General features: G+C 38.1%; 1 protein-coding gene across 2 annotated transcripts in view; it reads right to left on the bottom strand.

The window, feature by feature from the left end:
* The window catches only part of THUMPD2 (THUMP domain 2 tRNA and snRNA guanosine methyltransferase), a 40584-nt gene that overhangs the window by 4019 nt on the left and 15448 nt on the right, over positions 1-21117 (bottom strand). Inside the window, exons 6-8 of one of the 2 annotated variants that reach the window (XM_080812794.1) lie at positions 19905-19992; positions 10262-10333; positions 9413-9527 (exon numbers count right to left, since the gene is read on the bottom strand). In XM_080812794.1, coding sequence (XP_080668920.1) covers positions 9413-9527; positions 10262-10333; positions 19905-19992 — 275 coding nt within the window. The remainder of the gene's footprint in view (positions 1-9412; positions 9528-10261; positions 10334-19904; positions 19993-21117) is intronic. The other variant, XM_080812795.1, reaches the window with a different exon arrangement.

Raw genomic sequence — 21117 nt, 5'->3', positions numbered from 1 at the left:
TTCTAAAAGGCTTTTCATTAAAAAATAAATGGTAAAGTTATTACATTCTGTTTTTTGAAAATTGGTTTCTCTGTTATGACAATATGATATAAATTAAGCAGAATCTTAAATTAATCAGAAAATTGAATTCTCTAAACATACTACATGACTAAAAAGTTGCCAGATCCAAGAAGAAATACGTTAAATTGTCTAGAACCTTCCACGAACCATGTTCTGTAACTTACATTTCTCTCTTCATAGTTACTTATACAATTTTGCATGTGTAGATATACTTGCTTTTAAGGGAGATGATCTTAGCTTTCACTGAAATTTTAAAGGAGACCCAAAAGGTTAAGAACATCTACTTAAGTCCTAAGACCAGAGAAAATGCTAAACAAATCAACAAATGATTATCACTAAACAAAATTAAATATAGTGTTTGATTACTAAATCTAAATTTTCTCTTTACATTTCTCAGAAATTAGATTATCAGAAGGTAATACACATAAGCTTAACTTCCACATTTTTTGAGTATACTTTCCATTTTCTACTTATTTTACTTGCTACCCATCATGTACATTAGATATTCATAAGGTATTCAATAGCATCTAATTCTATAAAAATATAATAAAATGTAAATAATCTTTATTATTTTGAATACCATATACATTTTTGTTGGCTGGAAACTTAAAAACAAAACAAAAAGTCCCAATACCTGGGAAAGTCTAATGAACACTTGGTAAATCTCACCTAGGTCTAACCCTTGCTTGAGATTAGTAGAATAAGAATAGGTTGTTAGAAAAGCTTCAGAATAATATTCTTTTAAAGCTAGGCAGTAATTCTTTTTTTTTCTAAGTCTTATATATTTCTTAAAGATTTGTCTATTTATTTTAGAGAGGGGAGGGAGCACAGCAGGAGAAGGACCGAGAATTTCAAGCCAAAACCAAGAGTTGGTTGCTCAACTCACTGCATTATCCAGGCGCCCCCCAAGTCATATTTAAACTTCACACATTTAGTTTTAGGGTGTTGATATAGAACAAGTACATTTAAATAGTTTCAATATTTTTGCAGAACTACTCAAGGCAATGTACAGTTAAGGCAATCGTGGTTATCGGATATTTTATACATGAGAAACCACAGAGTAGTTTACTGTTGAGTTTGAGCCCACATCTTTCTTTTGCATTCACAGACACATACAGACACACACACAGACACACACACACACAGACACACACACTAGCTGCCCAATTTGCTCAGGTTTGGTTAACATTTTTTTTTTCTTGTCAGTCTCTATTTTTATTTGCAACTTTCCTACTCTGTATTATATAATTTGCTAAACTGCTTTAAATAATTTTAGAAGTTGAAGGAACAAACTTCACAGAATAATTCTTTCAAAAAGTTCTAGAACTAAGCAACACTATCTTCCCATAGAACCTAAGATGAGCGTTTGTGGGTATGTGTGAGAGGGCAGGCAGGCTCTGGTATTCAACAGCCTGCATTTGGCTCTGTCGCTAAGTAGCTAGGGGACTTTGGGAAATTACTGGATCAGTTTCCTCATCTGTAAAGTGGGTACTCTTAAGTTGACAAGTGAGGTCTTTTATGGAAAGCATCTGGAACGGCGCCTGGCACGGAGTGAGCACTCAGTAACGGTTAGGTCTTGTAGTTATCATGAACAACGTTCTCTCTGTACAGGCGGATGACAGCTAGGTGGAGATCAGTGGGCTGGAATCTTTCAAAGCAGCTCTGCACAACACAGCATGTCCTTCCCCTGGCTCCTCAAAGGCCACGTAGGGCAACTGCTTCCAGATGGGCCTCTTTCCTACTCCTTTCCTCCTGCGGTGGTTGTCAGAGCCACAGTATCTCCCGGGCAGCGTCATCAGGAGCTACAGCAGCAGCAGTATCTCCTGGGAACTACAAATGCAAATCCCCACCCCCTTCATCCCAAACCTACTATTTACTGTGTAAATTTACTGTGTATCAGAATCTGAACGGCTGGTGAAACACAGACTGTTGGCCCCACCTCCAGGGTTTCTGGTGAGGAAACTCCTGAAAGCAGGAGCACCTGACCCCTGATTTTCAACACAGTAGAATCTGTTAAATTATTAAATGCTTTGAACTGCCTGAGAACAAGGAGTTTGCCTGTAACTAAGGAGATAAAATTCTGAAATAGAAACATAGCTCAAAACAAATATGTAAAAATCATCTCCTTTACAACTCTGCAGGATGATTCAAGAACATGAAAAAAATTTAACATACTGGTGTGTCTTGAAAAAAAGAACCACTCTATGTCTCCCTCCTTCCAGGAGAAAAATGGGTAAGAACTGCTTTAAAACTCAGGATTATGGCCGTAATGTGTTTTCTTCCAATAGGTTTTAAGAGTCTTTGAGACATGTTTTTGTGCTTATATTTAGACAAATGGTTAAATAAATTGAGGTCTTCTACAAAATTGGACACACCCTTCCTATGTTCTTTCATCATACTTCCTCCTGTTTGAACATTCTTTATAAATTCTGTCCAGATTTATAACATTCTTATTGTTCTGTGTCTGTAATTCTCATAGTTGTTTAAAATCAGTTGTATATTCAAGTTGATTCAGTCCTCATGACCAATCACTTTGTCTTGGCTTTCTTTATTTTTCAGTTGATTTATCTCTTAGATGTTTGGATTTTATTACAATTTTCCCCTGCAGGGTTTATTAGTGAAATGTTGCCTGAACTTTTTTTTTTTTTTTTAAAGATTTTATTTATTTTATTTTTAGTGAGAGAGTGAAAGAGCATGTTTGTGAGCCAGGGTGGGGGTGGGGAGCAGCAGGCGGCAGGGGTAGGGCGCCTCTCCCATTAGGGAGAGAATCTCAAGCAGACTCCGTGCTGAGTGGGATGCCCCACACAGGGCTCAGTCGCACCCTCCTGAGATCATGACCTGAGATGAAACCAAGAGTCAGGCTCTAAACTGGCTTAGCCACCTAGGTGCACCACCTGAACTTTTTTTATATCTGAAAATGTCTTTGCACTAAAATGACATCTTGGATGGGTATAATTTTTGGGGTCACACTTGTTATTTACCTTGTAAACAGCCACTATTCTATTGACAATACTGCTCTATAATGTCCTGTTTCTTTCCATTGTGGCCAGATTTTTGAAGTTTATTGCATATAGATTATGCCCTTTGGTTGCTACTGCTGATTTTTTTCCTTCTATTTTTACTATTCGTTTTCTTATTTCAGTAAGTGCAGGAGAATACAAATCCTTCAATAAAGTTTCAGTCTGTTGTCGTAATCCAGAAGCTCATAATCAGTCTTAAATGTGCAAAATGTAGTTTGGCATCTGGAACTGGTGACCTTTTAACTTATAGTCCAAACAGGTACATTTTCAAGAACAAGATGATTAGAAATAAGAATACATACTTCTTAAAATATTTATTGGCTGACAAATTGTTTATTATTATAGTGGACCAAAAAATAATATCTGGGCACACTGAAATAAAAAAAACCCACAAGCTTAAAATTAATGGATATCTTTCTGAAGAATATAATACTTTTTTAATAGGAACTTCAAATTTTTTTCATAAAATTGCCTGTAATATTCTTCAAAGTTTTACTTTAATGGCTAATAAACTTCTCTGTAGACTCTAATATTTTTACTTGAGAAAATAAGTAAAGAACCTTTCTTTACAGGTTCTAAAGTAACAGTAGAGCTCAGAGCAAATTCTGCTAACTGGAGGATACTCTCAATTTTATTTCTTTCATAGGGAAAGTCTAAATATTTCAGCCCTGCAGTTCAGTCTCTTCATTTATAGTGCCTTTGACAAACATCTTCATGACACAGAACTCAAATAAATTGTCTCTACTGTTCTTTTAATTTGCTTACCAAGTGTAGAGCCTGCAGAATCTAAGCCCTTCTCAATTTGATTCCATTCCATTCTAGAATATACATTTATCCAATTAAAGAAAGCCATTAGAAGCTTCTTTGTATAAGATATGCAAAGTGTATTTATAGAATTTCAGAATTAAATCTTGTTCATTATTAAGCTCTCAGTTTTAATTTGTTCATTTCTTCCTTGGTGTTTTTAGGGATTTTAATGTCCTCCTGTTTTGTTTTTCATAACTGCAATTCATCAAAAATTGCAGAAACTTAAGTTTCGGGGCATTAAATTTGTTAAATTCTTTGATTACAGATTTCCAACAGATTTTTTGAAAAACGCAACCACAATGAGCCTATTGGTTTATTTTAAAAAACTTTTTTAGTACAATTATAGAATACTTTGATCCAAAAAGCCATTCTTTGAAGGCTTAAATATTTTTAAGTGATGACGGGCAGGGAAATAAACTGTGTTCTGTTATGAAGTTTGTTTGTTTGTTTTTGCAACCACCTTCATCACAAATAGTTTGCAAGTCAGTTATCCCATGTATATTTAAAAAATGTTTTTCGAAAGTTTATTATTTTGGTAACTTAAGTTTCTATTTCATTTATAGAACATCAGAGCTTGTTTGAAGATAATTATGAATTATGTGGATACCACGCCAGATTTCAAGTACATTTCTGCTTCATAGATTTCGCTAGAATACTAATTACCACTAAATACTGCATAAACAGACACACATGCAGTTCTGAGCTGAATTTACAGTAGCACTCACAATTATGAAAGATGTTATCTTTGACAGAAAAAACTTCCTTCATTTCCGAGAACTGGGAACAAGAAAAGCTAAACCACCACTGGAACAGATTTAATGGATTTTCTTTTTGAATACATCTGATAACAGTGATACAAAACTGGCAACACCTAACCGTCTGCAAAGGTCTTCAAATGGAACCAACAAATTAATGGCTATAGCTTCATTTGGTTCGCATACATAAGAAAACTTGGAATTGAAAGTGAGCAAAATTAACTTAGAATAGTCATTTGATCTAAATGAAAAGTCATGCTTCACAGAATGATGGTTAATGCATTTTTCTCTAGCTGCTTTTGATAAGTGGCTGTTTGGGGCTCAATCTCCTTAAAATAATTACTATGTTTTGGAGTAAGTGCTAGATGCTTCTATAAACACATCTGTTTCATTTCATCAGTGATATCACCTTGGCCCTCACAGTGGATGATAAATGTCAACAAACATTTTACTTAAGTAATGTGTTCACCAGCTTTCTTGAGAAATGAAAACTCTTTATTAACTTTTTCATTAAACATGTGCCTTAAAAAATTTATTACTGCTGAGTTTGTTCCAGAATGTAAGTGTTATCAAATAATAAAAAAAGATTGATACCATATAACAAACTGTAAAGCCATTATACCAAAAAACACAACTCTTTGTGGGAAGCTTCTGATTCCCTATTTCCACATACTCTGTGTACACCTAACCCATCACTTCCCACATTTCCTTCTGATTCCCCAGATGGGCGGCCTGGCAGCTTCATGAGCCTTGCATAACATGACATGGGCCACAAGACACGTGGCCAGAACACCAGGGCCCAGGCCAGCAAGGGCAGGAGAGATACTGGAGGAAAATGCACACTGATATGAAAGAAAATGCAACCACCACATTATGGGCAGCTTCTGGGTGTATTGTAAAAAGTATGCTTTACTCCTACAAGAGTTGAAATGAATGACACCTGAGAACAAAGCACAGTTGTTAGCAATAAGCTTGTTATAAACTCTCACCGAAGTAATGTGTGACAGACTATAATGTCTAATTGGAAGGGAAAATGTTCCTTTTTTCTCCTGTCGACAATTTTGTCGTCTTAATTAACTTATACATGTGTTTCTTTTGCTCAAATCTGTATCTATTACAGCTTTCTATCTTATCCTAGGAATGTAAATATATCTGTAGATTAACAAAAAACAAAGCCTAACCAATGACTAATTAGTTCCTAAGATAGCCTGTAACATAATATTCATCTGGTTCCAAACTTTCATGGTAATTAAAACTTAGGAATAAACACAAGCAAGTTCTGCATATTAAAGGATCATCTTCTTTTATACCAGTAGAAAGTCACAAAGTAAACATTACTAAAAAAGTAGAAAAAAATCCAGTCATTAACGCACACAAAGAGAACAAAGAGAGTGATTCTGCAGAAACAAATCACAATGGGAGTATTACTAACTTCCTAGACATACCCACGTTGACTGAGGTCTTTATTCGTGCTGTGTGTTAGGCAAAGTATTCAATGTGCTTACGGGATAAATCCCCACCATGGGCTCTAGGAAGTAGGGATTATCCTCATACTGTAGACGACAAAATACAGAGGTCCAGGATTTTGTTGAAGGCCACACACTGGAGAAACAATGGTGGAGCGAGGATTTATACTCGGTCTGTTGGACTCTGAAGACCCTGTGTGCTCTTACTATAGTAAAAAAGATGTGAGATCCTCACACCTGTCAATGTTGAACAAAGGATAATTCTTGGGTCTCAGCATTCTAAATTGTGTTTATGATTAAAGCTTTTAAAGGTGGAACCAAATTAGTGAAGAAAATAAACACTAGGCTCTAGCTACAATGTCTACTTCTAAAGTAAAGATATGTAGTGAAGGGCTAATTATTATTATTTTTTATTAAAGATTTTGTTTATTTATTTGACAGAGAGAGACACATACACAGTGAGAGAAGGAACACAAGCAGGGGGATGTGGGAGAAGGAGAGGCAAGCTTCCTGCAAGTAGGGAGCCTGATGCGGGGCTCGATCCCAGGACCCTGGGATCATAATCCGAGCTGAAGGCAGATGCTTAATGACTGACTCACCCAGGTACCCAGGAAGGGCTAGTTATTAAATAGTTAATACTGGCCCCTTTGTACACCAGATAAATATGGTTCCCTCATCTGAAATTTAATGTAAAAAGGTTAGGATGTTGAAATAATTTAAAATAGATGGCTCATTCTTTCTTCCAGAAAGTTACTCCGAGAACAATTCACAAAAGAACAATCTACAAATGACATAATGTGAAAAATGTTTAATCTCACTAGTAATTAAGGAAAAGTAAGTTTGAAAAATGTATCAAATTTATAGTTCTCAAGACTGCAATCCTGTAATACGATGATACTATCTGGCCTCAACAATGGTTTAGGGAAACGTGCCCTGCCGGCTGCTGCTGGCCTGGGGTAACCAGCACAACTTCTCAACTGCTCTCTTGAGCTGAGGCCTCTTTCCCTTCTCTATACTCATTCCCTAGGTGATCTCCTGGATTTAAATGTTACCCGTACTGATGATGCCTCACCTCTCCCCTCACACTCCAGATCTGGGTATGGGGCTACTAACTTTCCATCTTCTCCACTTGGTGCCTAATGATCCAGAACTCCAACTTGCACCCCTACCATTTTCCCAACCCAGTGAATGGCAACCCCACCCTCCAGCTGCTCAAGCAAGGAAGCTGGGTCATTCTTGCTCCTTTTCACATGAGGCCACATTCAATCCAACAACAAATCCTGCTCACTCTACCTTCAAAAATTAAGTATCTGACCTCTCCTCAACATCTCCATGAATAGCACTTGGGCCTGAGCCACCTCACTCCTTACTGGATCATTGCAAGAGCCTTAACTAGTTTCTTTGTTTCCGGTTTCCATCCTCCTTGCTCTCGTCCATTACTAACATGGCACTTAGAATGATCCTTCCTTTATTTGCCTATTGGTGCCCTAGAGAACCTTTTGTTTTCAACACTTAAAAACAGTAACTGAACCCTTTTGCTTGGTTTTAAAGTGAAATCTTATGGAAAATGCCCCCCACACGAAAGTAGATAAAAATGGAGTTGGAAACATGGCAGAGGTCAGACAGACAGCTGGGTACTTCCTTCCTGACACCTCTGAGGCCCTCTGGAGACTGTAAAGTGTTGGAAAAAGCACTGCTCTGCGATAGCGGAGGAAGCCATCCCAGTCTTCTTGAAAGTCCCCCCAAAACAGCTTTCTGAAAGAAATTAGAGTTCACGAAAGCTGATTTCAGCCTTCTCGTCCATTGGTTTCCTCTAAAAACCTGTGTCTTATGCACAGAGTCCCATTAAAAACCTTGACAGAGGGGCGCCTGGGTGGCTCAGCCGATTAAGCATCTGCCTTCAGCTCAGGTCATGATCTCAGGGTCCTGGGATTGCGTCACGCATTGGGCTCCCTGCTCAGTGGGGAGCCTGCTTCCCCCTCTGCCCCTCTGTGCATCTATCGGCCCCGCTTGTGAGCACACGCTCACATTCTCTTTCTCACAAAAATAAAATAATAAATAAATAAATAAATAAATAACCAAAATTTAAAAAGGGAAAAAAACCAACCTTGACAGGTTGAAAAAGTAGTTGTTGGCAGCAAACAACATGAGATCTTAATCAACAATGCAACTTCTTCTTTGGGGGCTGCTCTACTATGTTTTTATGCATAAGTCACCCAAATATTTTCTTCCTGACACTCTATTACTTTTCCACTACAATAAAAAATTTTAAAATAACATTTTGTTCCTCCGGATTATAGGTTTAATACTGGGACCATCTACTACCTGTTTACACTGTTTCAAGAGAATACCATTTTCTTAGCAGGGAATTAAATGTGCTTATTTTTTAAGGGAGAAAGATGTACTAGACGAAAGGGAAAGAAATAAGGAATGTAAGGCTTGTCTAAAATGGTCTAAATACTACAGGCCTTAAGGAAATATTATTTTGATTAGACTGAGCAGAGTTGATTTTTAGTCATGTTTGTCCCTGCTGATCCCCCATCAGTAAAAGGTTTCCCTCTATCTCACAGGGTGACCAACTCTCCTGGTTTTCCATAGGCATTCTAGTTTTAGCACTGGAAGTACTGGTTTAGCAAATAAACCAGCAAAAAGTACTGGTTTAGCAAATAGCAAATAGCAATACTCACAATACTCACAATACTCAATTGTGAGTATTGCCTCACAATACTGTCCAATGTGAGGCAAGGGTAAGGTAAGACAATTCAGAGCATTTCAGTTTATCTGGAAGAAGTCTGAAGTTTTGGGGCACCTAGGTAGCTAATTGGTTAAGCGTCTGCCTTCGGCTCTGGTCACGAACCCAGGGTTGGGGGATCGAGCCCTGCATCAGGCTCCCTGCTCAGTGGATAGCCTGCTTCTCCCTTTCCCTCGGCCTACTGCTCTGGCTACATGTGCCCTCTCAAATAAAAAATAAAATCTTTAAAAAAAATCTGAAGTTTTATTATTATTATACTATCCTCCTTATTTTATGCCTACATTAAATGATTATGATGTGAGAAATGGTTCAGATACAACAAACACATCTTAAAAAGGTACTTTCACTTAAATGTTTAGGAAGACTGAATAAATGTTACTAATAAGGAATCTTTCAAAAAATAAGTTATAATTATACTACTGGAAATAAATCAAGGATTAAGTCCACAGATATATTCAACCTTTATATTAGAAAGTGAATTTTGTTTATTATGATTCTAAATATATTTAAATATGTTCATTTTCCCAAAAGTTTGCATTTTTAATATCTTACCTGTAACAGAGACTTTAAGTAACTCAATTTTATCCTGAAGGCCTGCAGCTTTCAGATTATCATATGCACCTAGTAACTGTGAATCACTGACATCAGCGCCCACATAATACACATCCTATGAGGAAAGAAAGTCCTGTTTTAAGTATGAGTTAAACTATCAGTTTAAGTAGTTCAGAAAACTGCCTTGCTTCTTCTCAAATAATGAAAATGAATTTAATAGATTTGTTAATTCAGGTTAAAACAAATTTATAGTATTTCTTTCTTTTTTTTTTTTTTTAAATTTTATTTATCAGATAGAGATCACAAGTAGGCAGACAGGCAGGCAGAGAGGGAGAGAGGAAGGGAAGCAGGTTCGCTGCCGAGCAGAGAGCCCGATGCGGGGCTCGATCCCAGGACCCTGAGATCATGACCTGAGCTGAAGGCAGAGGCTTTAACCCACTGAGCCACCCAGGCGCCCCTATAATATTTCTTTAAAATGATATTCAATAGTAAAAAATTACAAGTATTTGTTAATTTTTAAAAACTATTTTTAAAAAGCCTTATTATACAATAACAAAAACTATTTTTAAAAAACCTTATTTTACAATAGCAAATGTCTAAAGATTTTGGGGATTAGCATAATCTATCATGACTAATCACCAAAACTGTTCACATTTTCCTAAATTTATCAGTCTTTTAAGCAATTTAGTTAACCCTTCATAATCCATTTTGACAACAGGAAATAGCAACTCATGTCATCAAAACCAATAATCCTAAAAAGATAATCTACTTGTAAATCATTGGGAAGTGAATATACATACAATGATTAAAGTAAATATATTGCTTGGTTTATCCAACTTTAGAACTTACTGGCCATTCTTTAGCAGCTTCCAAAAGTATTGTTCCAAGTCCACACATTGGATCTAAAACAAATGCACCAGCCTACAGACAGAAATATTGATTTGGTATTATTCAGCCTATCATAAATATGTATTATAAAAGAAACATAAATTTCAAGAGTAATGATTACTTTTTACACCTTATTCAGAGTTTCAGGTGGCTAAAGGCATAAGGCAGATGTATGCTGGGTATGTATGAAGGTCCCTGGTGGTGTTCATGTGAGAGGTAGTACGGGGTTATCCTGCACGTGGGAACAGTCCCCGTACCTTAGAGGTTGAAAACAATACACGGCTCATGCTACACCCCCACGGTAGGGCATTGGGGGCTTCTGCTTCTTACTGGAAGCCAGGCTGGTCAAGTGGTCCCCATCTGGAGTGCTGCCATGACTGTGGCAGAGGGGAAAGAAAAGCATTACAAATGGTGCACTGGCTCTTATTAAAGGTGCCATGTGGAAGTGAAGCACATTACGTCCACTGCCATTTAACTGGCTGAATGAAGCCTGTTAGACACATGACACACATTATTTGAAGGGGCCGGGAAAGTCTAACCTACTTGTGCCTGGGAAAACCAGAAATGTGGAGAAAAAAGAAATTATTCCCATTCTGGGGGAGTCACCATCATGGCACAACTTGTAGGTACTCCAACGATTCTGGTTCTGTTCTGAAGAATGGGAAACTACTGGAGGGTTCCGAGCAGAAGAGTAACATGACATTTACTCCTCAGAGGGATCACTCTGGATGCTCTACTGAGAATGGACCAGAGAGGGTAAAAGTCTTAATAGGGAGGCTAGTTAGGGGAAGCAGGCAAGAGAGGATGGTGACTTGAATTAAGGGTGTTATTGGTAAAAGTGGTGAGAAGTGGTTAGATTCCACATATATTTTGAAGGTGGAGCCAGTGGACTGGACATAGAATGTTTAAGGACAATAATCAGAAATTAGACTAGAGTTTTTGACCTGAGCAACTGGAAGAGTTCCCTGTTACTGAGATGGGAAGAGATGGGAAGGAGAAGCTTCGAAGGAGACAAGAGTATAGTTCTGGACATGTTAATTTTGAAATACCTCTTAGACCAAGTATGGACATCAAGTGATTTGTTGAACATATGGGTCTGGAGTTCAGGGGAGAGGTTCAGGCTACAGATATAAAGTTGGGAACACTCAGTGTTAGTCATAAATGATATTTAAAGCATCAGAACTAGATGAGTCATCTAGAAAGTGAGAGAAGTTAAAAAAGAAAAGACTATGGGTTGGACCCTAGTGATCTCCTAAGTATAGACGTTGGTAGATGAAGATTCAGCAATGCATACTGACAGCAGCACATACTGATGTAGGAGGAGAACTAGAGTGGTGTTCCAAAAAACTGTGGAAAAAAACATTTCAGGAAGGAGAGTGATGACAGTATCAAAGTGCTAATAGGTAAGCAAGGTGAGCAGTGTCAGTGGCGTGCTGATGACGACAGCCTGCTGGAAGTGGGCACAAGAGAGAAGGGGAAGCAAGGAAGTAGTGACACCAAATAGGGACAACTATTTTTAAGAGTTTTTCTGTAAAGGGAAGCAGAGAAGGAGCACGTGGGTTCAGGAAAGGGTTATTTTCTTAAATTGCAAGATATGTAATCAAGGGTACATGCTGCTGGGAATGTGCAGTAGAGAGAAAAGTCCTGAAGTAGGCATGAGGTAATAGAATCCAGGAAGCAAGTACTGGAGTGAAACAAGGACAATTCACTTACTGCAATGACGATAATGCACAGTATGTGGGCACAGACTCCAAGATGTTGGTAGATTTGGTGAGGAGAACATGTTGAAGTTCTTTTCGGATTCCAATATTTAAGTCAAATAAGAAGCAAGAGAGTGAAAAGTGTGGGCAAGGAAATGACTATAGTGGCAGAACATAGAATCCAAGCTGTGAAGGAGGGGTGAGGACAGGTGGTGAGTAATGGACAATGGTAAGGTCAAATGACTAGAGGTCCCAGGGGTTAAGGGGCTGTGTGGCAGCATGCTAAAGGAATTGAACAGGAGGGAGAAAGAGGCTAAGAGCAGGATTCCTGAAATTGAGGTATTTGGACGGTATATCCCTCTGGGTATGACAGGGTCCAGGATATGGCTAGGGTAGATCATTAGAGGTAGGGAAACCGAGACATTAAAGGGTCAGGTTACAGAGTGGCCACTGAGATCATAAAGAACTATGATAGGAATAGCAGCTTATACTCTCATAGAAATGACAGCAGAAGAGCCAGAGACATCTGCATGCGCATAATTTCATGGCATGTGCTTCAAACGCACAGAGGTTCTGGTCAGAAGGAGCAATGAGGAGTGAGGAACACACCTACCACCTCCAGGCCCACGGTCCCCTGATATGTTTACAGAGGAAGCAGAGTGCTCAGTGGACAGCCAAGTTTCAGTCAGAGCCAGAGGGTACCTAATGGAAAGAAACAATGTCCTTCAGGAGAGGGAGAGAGAGATTTTCCCGTGGGTGGAAGTTCTAAGGGGAGTATCCCATGGATGCCCCATGAAGGGGCGGTTAAGTAAAAAGAATAAGGATCTAAATGACAATTTAGTTAAAAATAACAATGGTACGAGAACTAATTTTTATTAAGATCTTAATATGTGTCAAACACTGTGCTCTTCCTCCCCACAACATGGTCCATGGTGTAATCTGATCTTAAATGTCTTAATGTCTTCATGTTACCACAGGCCCTTCTCTAGCTATGACATCTGGGTACCTGGGCAGGAGACAAGTATTTCTGTATGCTTATATTACTAACTAAGACTTACAGAACTTGATTTTCCTTGTTCAGATATGTAGGAAGGAGAACAGCTTGTGGTAAACATGAAAAATATCTAACATCCTCATGTTTAGATTTCACTGTTAGTGGCCCTGACATACCCAAGTTTGGATACTGGGATCATTTACACTGTGGGTCATTATAATGAAGAAAGTCCCTGCCCTAAGAAGACACTACCTTAAAAGGATTTTACACCACCCTGGAAGGAGTCCTCCACCCTTGCTCATGGGATCAGGTAGATGACAAAAACCAGACTGGGTGACAGGCACGTGGAGAGTTAATCAGATTAAAACAGTCCGCCAACAAGCCCATAAAACCCCTTAGATCTAAACTGGCAAACCTCTCCGGTCCCTCCTTCTTTGGAAGCTTTCTATTCTCAATAAACTTGGCTTTGCTGCCCACCACTCTTCATCTGGTCTACCTCTTCATTCTTTGAAGCTGCGTGACCAAGCATTGCGGGCACTAAAGGAAAAGAAATCCTGTAACAATTGCTAAACTCCTCCAAAACAACTGTGCTGTGCTACTTCTTATATGCTTTAACAGACGTCCTATGCTGGTGATCACATTTAGAGAAACAATTCTTACTCTAGGTTCTAGCAAGGCAAACTCACAGTAAGGAAAAATTTTTATCTAACATTAGCTTTGGATATTTTAATTTACTTTCTACTTTTCTGACAAATGGATGTTTATGTCAAGATAAAGGTAACATTTCAAACTTGTATAAGGTGGTTATATAAATTTATATTTATATAATATGTATATATATGTATATATACACACATATATATAGTTATATAGTTATATAAACTGTGGTGAGATCACTGGCAGTTTGGTAACCATAACTCTCTCTCTTTACACTAAAAGAAATTTGGACTAAAGATTAAAATCAAATAAAAAAGAAAATCATGGATTCTGAGAACATGATAATCTTAAAGTAGCTTTCTTCTTTTCTCTCAGTTCCAAGCTATTTACTTCTCCTGGGCCCAAGTGATGCTCTGACGTAGAGGCAATTAGTGCTAAGAGAAAGAAAGCCCTGGGTTTCATTTGGGTCTGGGAAGAAGGAACTAGTATGGGGCCTCTTAGCTATGGCCTGGTGGGAGATTAAGAGACCAGCCCTGGAGCCCAGAGGGGAAAATCACTGGAACCAGGGAGAACCTGGTCTTCAGAGATCTACAGATCTGCAGGGAGAGCAGTGAATAGAAAAGCTTTTACTTAGAAAAGTTTTCAGCATGGCTAACAGATTCTCCTTATCCTGCCAACCTCAGTGGCACCAGAGATCCATTTGCCTTCTGCCATTTTTAGGATTTTGGCCATTTAAAGTATTTTAATAACCACAGTTGAGTCCCAGTGAGCCAACGAGAAAATAATGGCACATCCAAAGGGCAGGGGTGGGTGAGTAGCTAGAGAGTAAATAGGCAGAACACTCAGAGCATACATCTAGTGACACGGAACTCCTGGAGGAGACAGGTAAGTATTCGAACAAAAGAACCAAGAGCTTTTAGAGATATTCAAATGTAGTGTGCACACACACACAACTTTCAGAGCTAAAAAACCATGATTTTTAAGCTAAAAATTCTGACGAATAAAGTAGAACATATCTCTATGACTCTTGCTATAGCTTGGAAGATTATGTTCAAGAATAACTCAAAATGCAGACCCAAAATATAAAGAGATGGAAACCATGTGAGAAAGGGTAAGCAACTTGGAGGATAGCTCCAGGAAGCTTAACATGTTAATAATTTCAAAAGCAAAAAAACAAAGTAGTTTAAGGTAAAAAAGTCACTAAAGCAAAACAGTTGAGGCAATAATAATTAAATAAGTAATGAAAGAAAGAGTGTGTGAGACAGAGAAATAACTTTTATAATTATTATATATTCCTAATAATTATTATAATCATTATTGCCATAGCAGCAGCTAATACTTAAACACGTTCTATATGCCACACACTGTTCTAATCACTTAATAAATGCTAATTCACTTAATCCTCACATGACCCTAGGAGTTTATTTTATTTTTTTTTCAAGATTTATTTATTTTAGAGAGCAAGTGAGTGCATGTGTGGGGATGGGGGAGGAATGGACGGAGGGGGAAGGAGAGACTCACAAGCAGACTCATTACTAAGCGTGGAGCCTGATGCAGGGCTCGATCTCACAACCCTGAGAATGTGACCTGAGCTAAAATCAAGAGTCTGACGCTTAACTGAGTGAGCCACCCAGATGCCCCCCTAGGAGATAATTATTTTTATATTGCAGGTGAGAAATGGAGATACAGGGATGTAGAATATCTTGTCCCCAGTTTCGCAGTCAGTTAGTGGTGGAGCCAGAATTAGAACTCAAGCAGCCAGATACACCAAGTTTGGGGCTGAGTAGAAAACACACATGTAAGTATATCCTGCTAATACTCCTGAACTTCAGAGGATTTTTTTTTTCTTCCAAGATTTTATTTAAATTCAAGTTAGTTAACCTATAGTGTGGTATTGGTTTCAGGAGTAGAATTTAGTGACTCGTCCCTTGTGTATAGCACGCAGTGCTCATCACAACAAGTGGCCTCCTTCATGCCCATCACCCATTTAACTCATCCCCTGAACTGTAGAGGATTAAAGAGTAAACTATTACAAGCCTCCCCCCAGCAAGAACAGACAGCTAGATAGGAAAGGGAAAATCATACTGGCATGTATTATTCATCTAGAACACAGGAAAGTAAATGGCAACAGGACAGCATCTACGATCTCTGAAGGAAAGGGACTGCCACTCAAGACTCTTATATCCAGCCAAGATGGGTGTGTATCCCAGGATAAAAAACAAATTTGAGGATAGCAGGAATTTCAGACAGTGTATTATGGGGATACCATATCTGAGGAAATTGCCTAAGAAAAGGCTTTAACTAAGCAACAAATGAACCAGAGCAGAGAAGTCAAACAGGAAAAGACAAAGTGAAGAACAATGGGGAGGAGTGCTATATGTTGCGATATGTCTGTGTATTTATACAGAAAAGTGTGTGTGTAAACACAGAGCTTAGTGATTAAGGATAGGCTGTTTAATGTAAGTGCTAAATATGGACTTTTGAAACGGAAGGGGCATATTTCAAGGGAAATTCTGACACATGATAAATAATTTAGTTCAATCTAGTTGTTGGGGGTTGAGGGTCGAAGGGTATAAAAATGTTTCAAAGGTCTCGTTGTAGGGAGGAGTAAGGTGAGTCAGGAGAAGAGAAGAAAAGCTCTCTAGAGGCTTCATATTATAACAGGGAAGAGGGCCAGTTTAGAGTTTCTGGTGGTTAAAAACAGTGTCTTGACAGTGGAAAGAGTTCGTATCTTGTTTTAAAGAAACAGCAGAGTCCTATGTGTTTAATCAAGAGAGCTGGGAAATAGGAACCATTAGTAGAACAGAACAATAAGGTATAGTCTCCAACCTCAAGGACAGAAACGAAGTGATTATCAAGTAACTTGATCAAATTAGCAAAAATAAAACTAAGAAACAGTGTAAGATGTTATAAACAGAGTAAAATAGGAGGAATATAATCAAGTATGTCTGTCGTAATACTGTGTTCTCTCACTGGAAGACCGAGACTATCAGAGTGGATAAAAACAGAGCCTAAACCAGGCAAAGACCCCATCAAAAAGGAGAATTTCAGACCAATATCCCTGATGAATATGGATGCCAAGATTCTCGACAAGATCCTAGCTAATAGGATCCAACAGTATATTAGATTATCCGCCATGACCAGGTGGGATTCATCCATGGGATGCAAGGGTGGTTCAACATTCACAAATCAATCAATGTGACAGAACAAATCATTAAGGGAAGAGAGAAGAACCACATGGTCCTCTCAATTGATGCAGGAAAAGCATTTGACAAGATACAGCATCCGTTCCTGATTAAAACACTTCAAAGGGATAGAGGGAACATTCCTCAACTTCATAAAATCTATCTATGAAAAACCCACAGCAAATATCATTCTCAACGGGGAAAAGCTGACAGCTTCCCTTTGAGATAAGGCACACGACAAAGATGCCCACTCTCACCACTGTTGTTCAACATAGTACTAGAAGTCCTAGCAACAGCAATCATACAACAAAAAGAAATAAAAGGTATTCAAATTGGCAATGAAGAAGTCAAACTCTCTCTCTTTGTAGATGACACGATACTTTGTATGGAAAACCCAAAAGACTCCACCCCCAAACTACTAGAACTCATACAGCAATTCAGTAATGTGGCAGGTTACAAAATCAATGCACAGAAATCAGTTGCTTTCTTATAAACTAAAAATGATAATATAGAAAGAGAAATTAGAAAATCAATTCCATTTACTATAGCACCAAGAACCATAAGATACCTGGGAATAAACCTAACCAAAGAGGTAAAGGATCTGTACTCGAGGAACTACAGAACACTCATGAAAGAAATTGAAGAAGATACAAAAAGATGGAAAAGCATTCCATGCTCATGGATCAGAAGAATAAACATTGTTAAAATGTCTACACTCCTAGAGCAATCTATACTTTCAATGCCATCCCGATCAAAATTCCACCAGCATTTTTCAATGTCGTGGAACAAACAATCCCCAAATTTGTATGGAACCAGAAGAGACCCCGCATTGCTAAGAAAATGTTGAAAAAGAAAAAACAAAACTGGGGGCATCATGTTGCCTGATTTCAAGCTTTACTACAAAGCTGTGATCACCAAGATAGCATGGTACTGGCACAAAAACAGACACATAGACCAGTGGAACAGAGCAGAGAGCCCAGATATGGACCTGCAACTCTATGGTCAAATAATATTCGACAAAGCAGGAAAAAATATACAATAGAAAAAAGACAGTCTCTTCAATAAATGGTGCTGGGAAAATTAGACAGCTATATATAGAAGAATGAAACTCGACCATTCTCCTACACCATACACAAAGATAAACTTGAAGTGGATAAAAGACCTCAATGTGAGTCAGGAATCTATCAAAATCCTAGAGGAGAACATAGGCAGTAACCTCTTCAACATCGGCCATAGCAACTTCTTTAAAGACATGTCTCCAAAGGCAAAGGAAACAGAAGTGAAAATAAAATTTTGGGACTTCATCAAGATCAAAAGCTTATGCACATCAAAGGAAACAGTCAACCAAACAAAGAGGCAACCCACGGAACGGGAGACAATATTCTCAAATCACACTATAGACAAAGGGCTGATATCCAAGATCTATAAAGAACTCCTCAAACTCAACACTCAAAAAACAGATAATCACATCAAAAAATGAGCAGAGACTTAAATACACACTTTTCCAAAGAAGACATACAAGTGGCTAACAGACACATGAAAAAAATGTTCATCAGCATTAGCCATCAGGTATACTCAAATCAAAATCATACTGAGATACCACCTTACACCAGTTAGAATGGCCAAAATTAATAAGACAGTAAACAACATGTGTTGGAGAGGATGTGGAGAAAGGAGAACCCTCTTATACTGTTGGTGGGAATGCAAGTTGGTGCAGCCACTTTGGAAAACAGTGTGGAAATTCCTTAAGAAATTAAAAATAGAGATGCCCTATGACCCTGCAATTGCACTACTGGGTATTTACCCCAAAGATGCAGATATAGTGAAAAGAAGGGCCACCTGTACCCCTATGTTCATAGCAGCAATGGCCACAGTCGCCAAACTGTGGAAAGAACCAAGATGCCCTTCAACAGATAAACGGATAAAGAAGATATGGTCCATATATACAAAGGAGTATTATGCCTTCATCAGAAAGGCTGAATACCCAACTTTTGTATCAACATGGACGGGACTGGAGGAGATTATGCTGAGTGAAATAAGTCAAGCAGAGAGAGTCAATTATCATATGGTTTCACTTACTTGTGGAGCATAAGGAATAACACAGAGGACACTGGGAGTTGGAAAGGAGAAGTAAGTTGGAGGAAATCGGAAGGGGAGACAAACCATTGAGAGACTGTGGACTCTGAGGAACAAACAGAGAGTTTTGGAGGGGAGGGAGGTGAGGGGTGGGGTGAGCCTGGTGGTGGATATTAAGGAGGGCACGTATTGCATGGAGCACTGGCTGTGGTGCATAAACAATAAATCTTGGAACACTGAAAAAATTAAATTAAAAAAAAACAGAGCTGTGTGTGAAAAAACAAACTGAAAGCAAAGTTGAAAATAAAGCAGTGGCAAAGAAATGCAGCAAATACAGAGAAAAAGAAAGGAATAAAAATGTAGGACGTGAAATTTAAGTTTAAACTCACTGATCAAGATAAAGAGAACTTTATGTTCCAATAAAAAGGCATGATTCCTGATGAAACAGTAAAAGTTATAAATGTGCATATAGGAAACTAGACAGCAGCTGACTAAGGCAACAACTAGAAGTGCAAAAACTTAAAAATATTAATATAGTAACCTAATGAAATTTTGAAATGCCTTTTTCAGAATTGTGCAGATAGTAAAACAGTAATATGGCAGACATTCCTTGACTAAAAAAAATAACCATTTTCTTCTATCCACCGAATACTCACAAAAATTGATTCAGATCTTAGTCACAGAGAAAAACTTAAAATTTAAGTAGAGGTTTTACAGGCCATGTGATTGTGACATAAAAGATTTGAAATAATAAAAATGTAGCTATCTTTGGACTGGGCTTTTTTATAGTCAAAATACTCTCAGAAGTTCAACAATATATAAAACCATATCGCTGTAGCAGTTCATAAATGTAAGGGCAACAGAAAGAGAAAGAAAAGGATAGAAAAAAAGAGAAAAAGAAAGGACAAGAAAGCAAGCAACCAAGATCTCCACCAATCAGCTGATTATGCAAAGGAGCTTGCTATTATTAAGAATGGAAACATTTTCCTTACCTTAATTTCAGCAAGAGAGGCCATTGCCCATGCTATGGTAGACCTCAGGCCTGCCGTCTTGATGTAAGCTCTGCTAGCTAAAGGAATCCTACAGAGAAAAGAACTTGATGATACACTCGGTATTACTGTACGGTAAAGAAGATCCTGATATAAATAAAAATGACTAACCTGTTCACATCTGTGACTCATCTTAACATATTCATCTAACATACAGCTAAGTATCTCTTAAGTTATGGAATATTTTAACCTTTTTACAAAAATAACTTCTCTAATTGGCACCTTGTCTAACCAGCCAGTGTGGTATTTCAGAAAGGTAGATTTGTGGGGTGCCTGGGTGGTTCAGTCGGTTAAGCACCTGCCTGCAGCTCAGGTCAGGATCCCAGGGTACCCTGGAATGCCCGTACCGTGGGATCATGAGCCCTTTGTCTTTGGGCTCCTAGCTCAGCAGGGAGCCTGGGTTTCCCCCTCCCTCTGTCCCTCTGCCCACTTGTAATCTCTCTCAAATAAATAAATAAAATCCTTAAACAAAAAAAAAAAAGGAAGGTAAATTTGTTGGAAAACTAAAATTTAAACTCTTAAGTGTTTGGCTTATAAAAATCTAATCATATAAGAGGGAAAAACCTTTCTCAAATTGTTAATGTACTTTCCTGCTTTCCCATATGGAATATACAGGAACTTTTCTTGCTGATCTGGAGTCATCAAGAGGAACATACTGTTCTGTGATGTGGATGTAGTATGGGAAGTAGGGCTGAATGGATGCTAACCCTTGAAATCTGTTTTCTAGAAAAAAATTGCTTTTGTAATTTGTTCTTTGCTCATTTGCATCTTCCTCAGAAGGTGAAATGAAGCATGACATTGCATTGTCTAAAATAATTTATGGAATGAAGAGCTGAAGCAGACATCTCCCAAATGAGTTCACTGGCCTCCATTATATATCACTTCATACTTTATCCTCTACCTCATCACGGTTACTATCAGTGTTTCCAGATTTGATAGGAGTTTTCAAAATATTATTTCTATCTTTCTAATGCAATGAACAAGAAAGCTTGAGAAGAGCTATTACAATAACCTTAAGCATTCTTTTTTACATCCTGGCTTACAGATGCATAAATGTGAGCTTAGAGCTAATGAGGTATTCCTATTGAATTTTTATAATCTTTAAAAATATTCCATGCCTAGAATCCAGAAAAAGGGTATCTAAATCACATTATAC

This window comes from Martes martes, assembly GCF_963455335.1.
Source record: "Martes martes genome assembly, chromosome: 9".
NCBI lineage: Eukaryota > Metazoa > Chordata > Mammalia > Carnivora > Mustelidae > Martes > Martes martes.
Note: the sequence above shows the minus strand (reverse complement) of the source record. Positions and strands in the feature narration are given on the sequence as shown.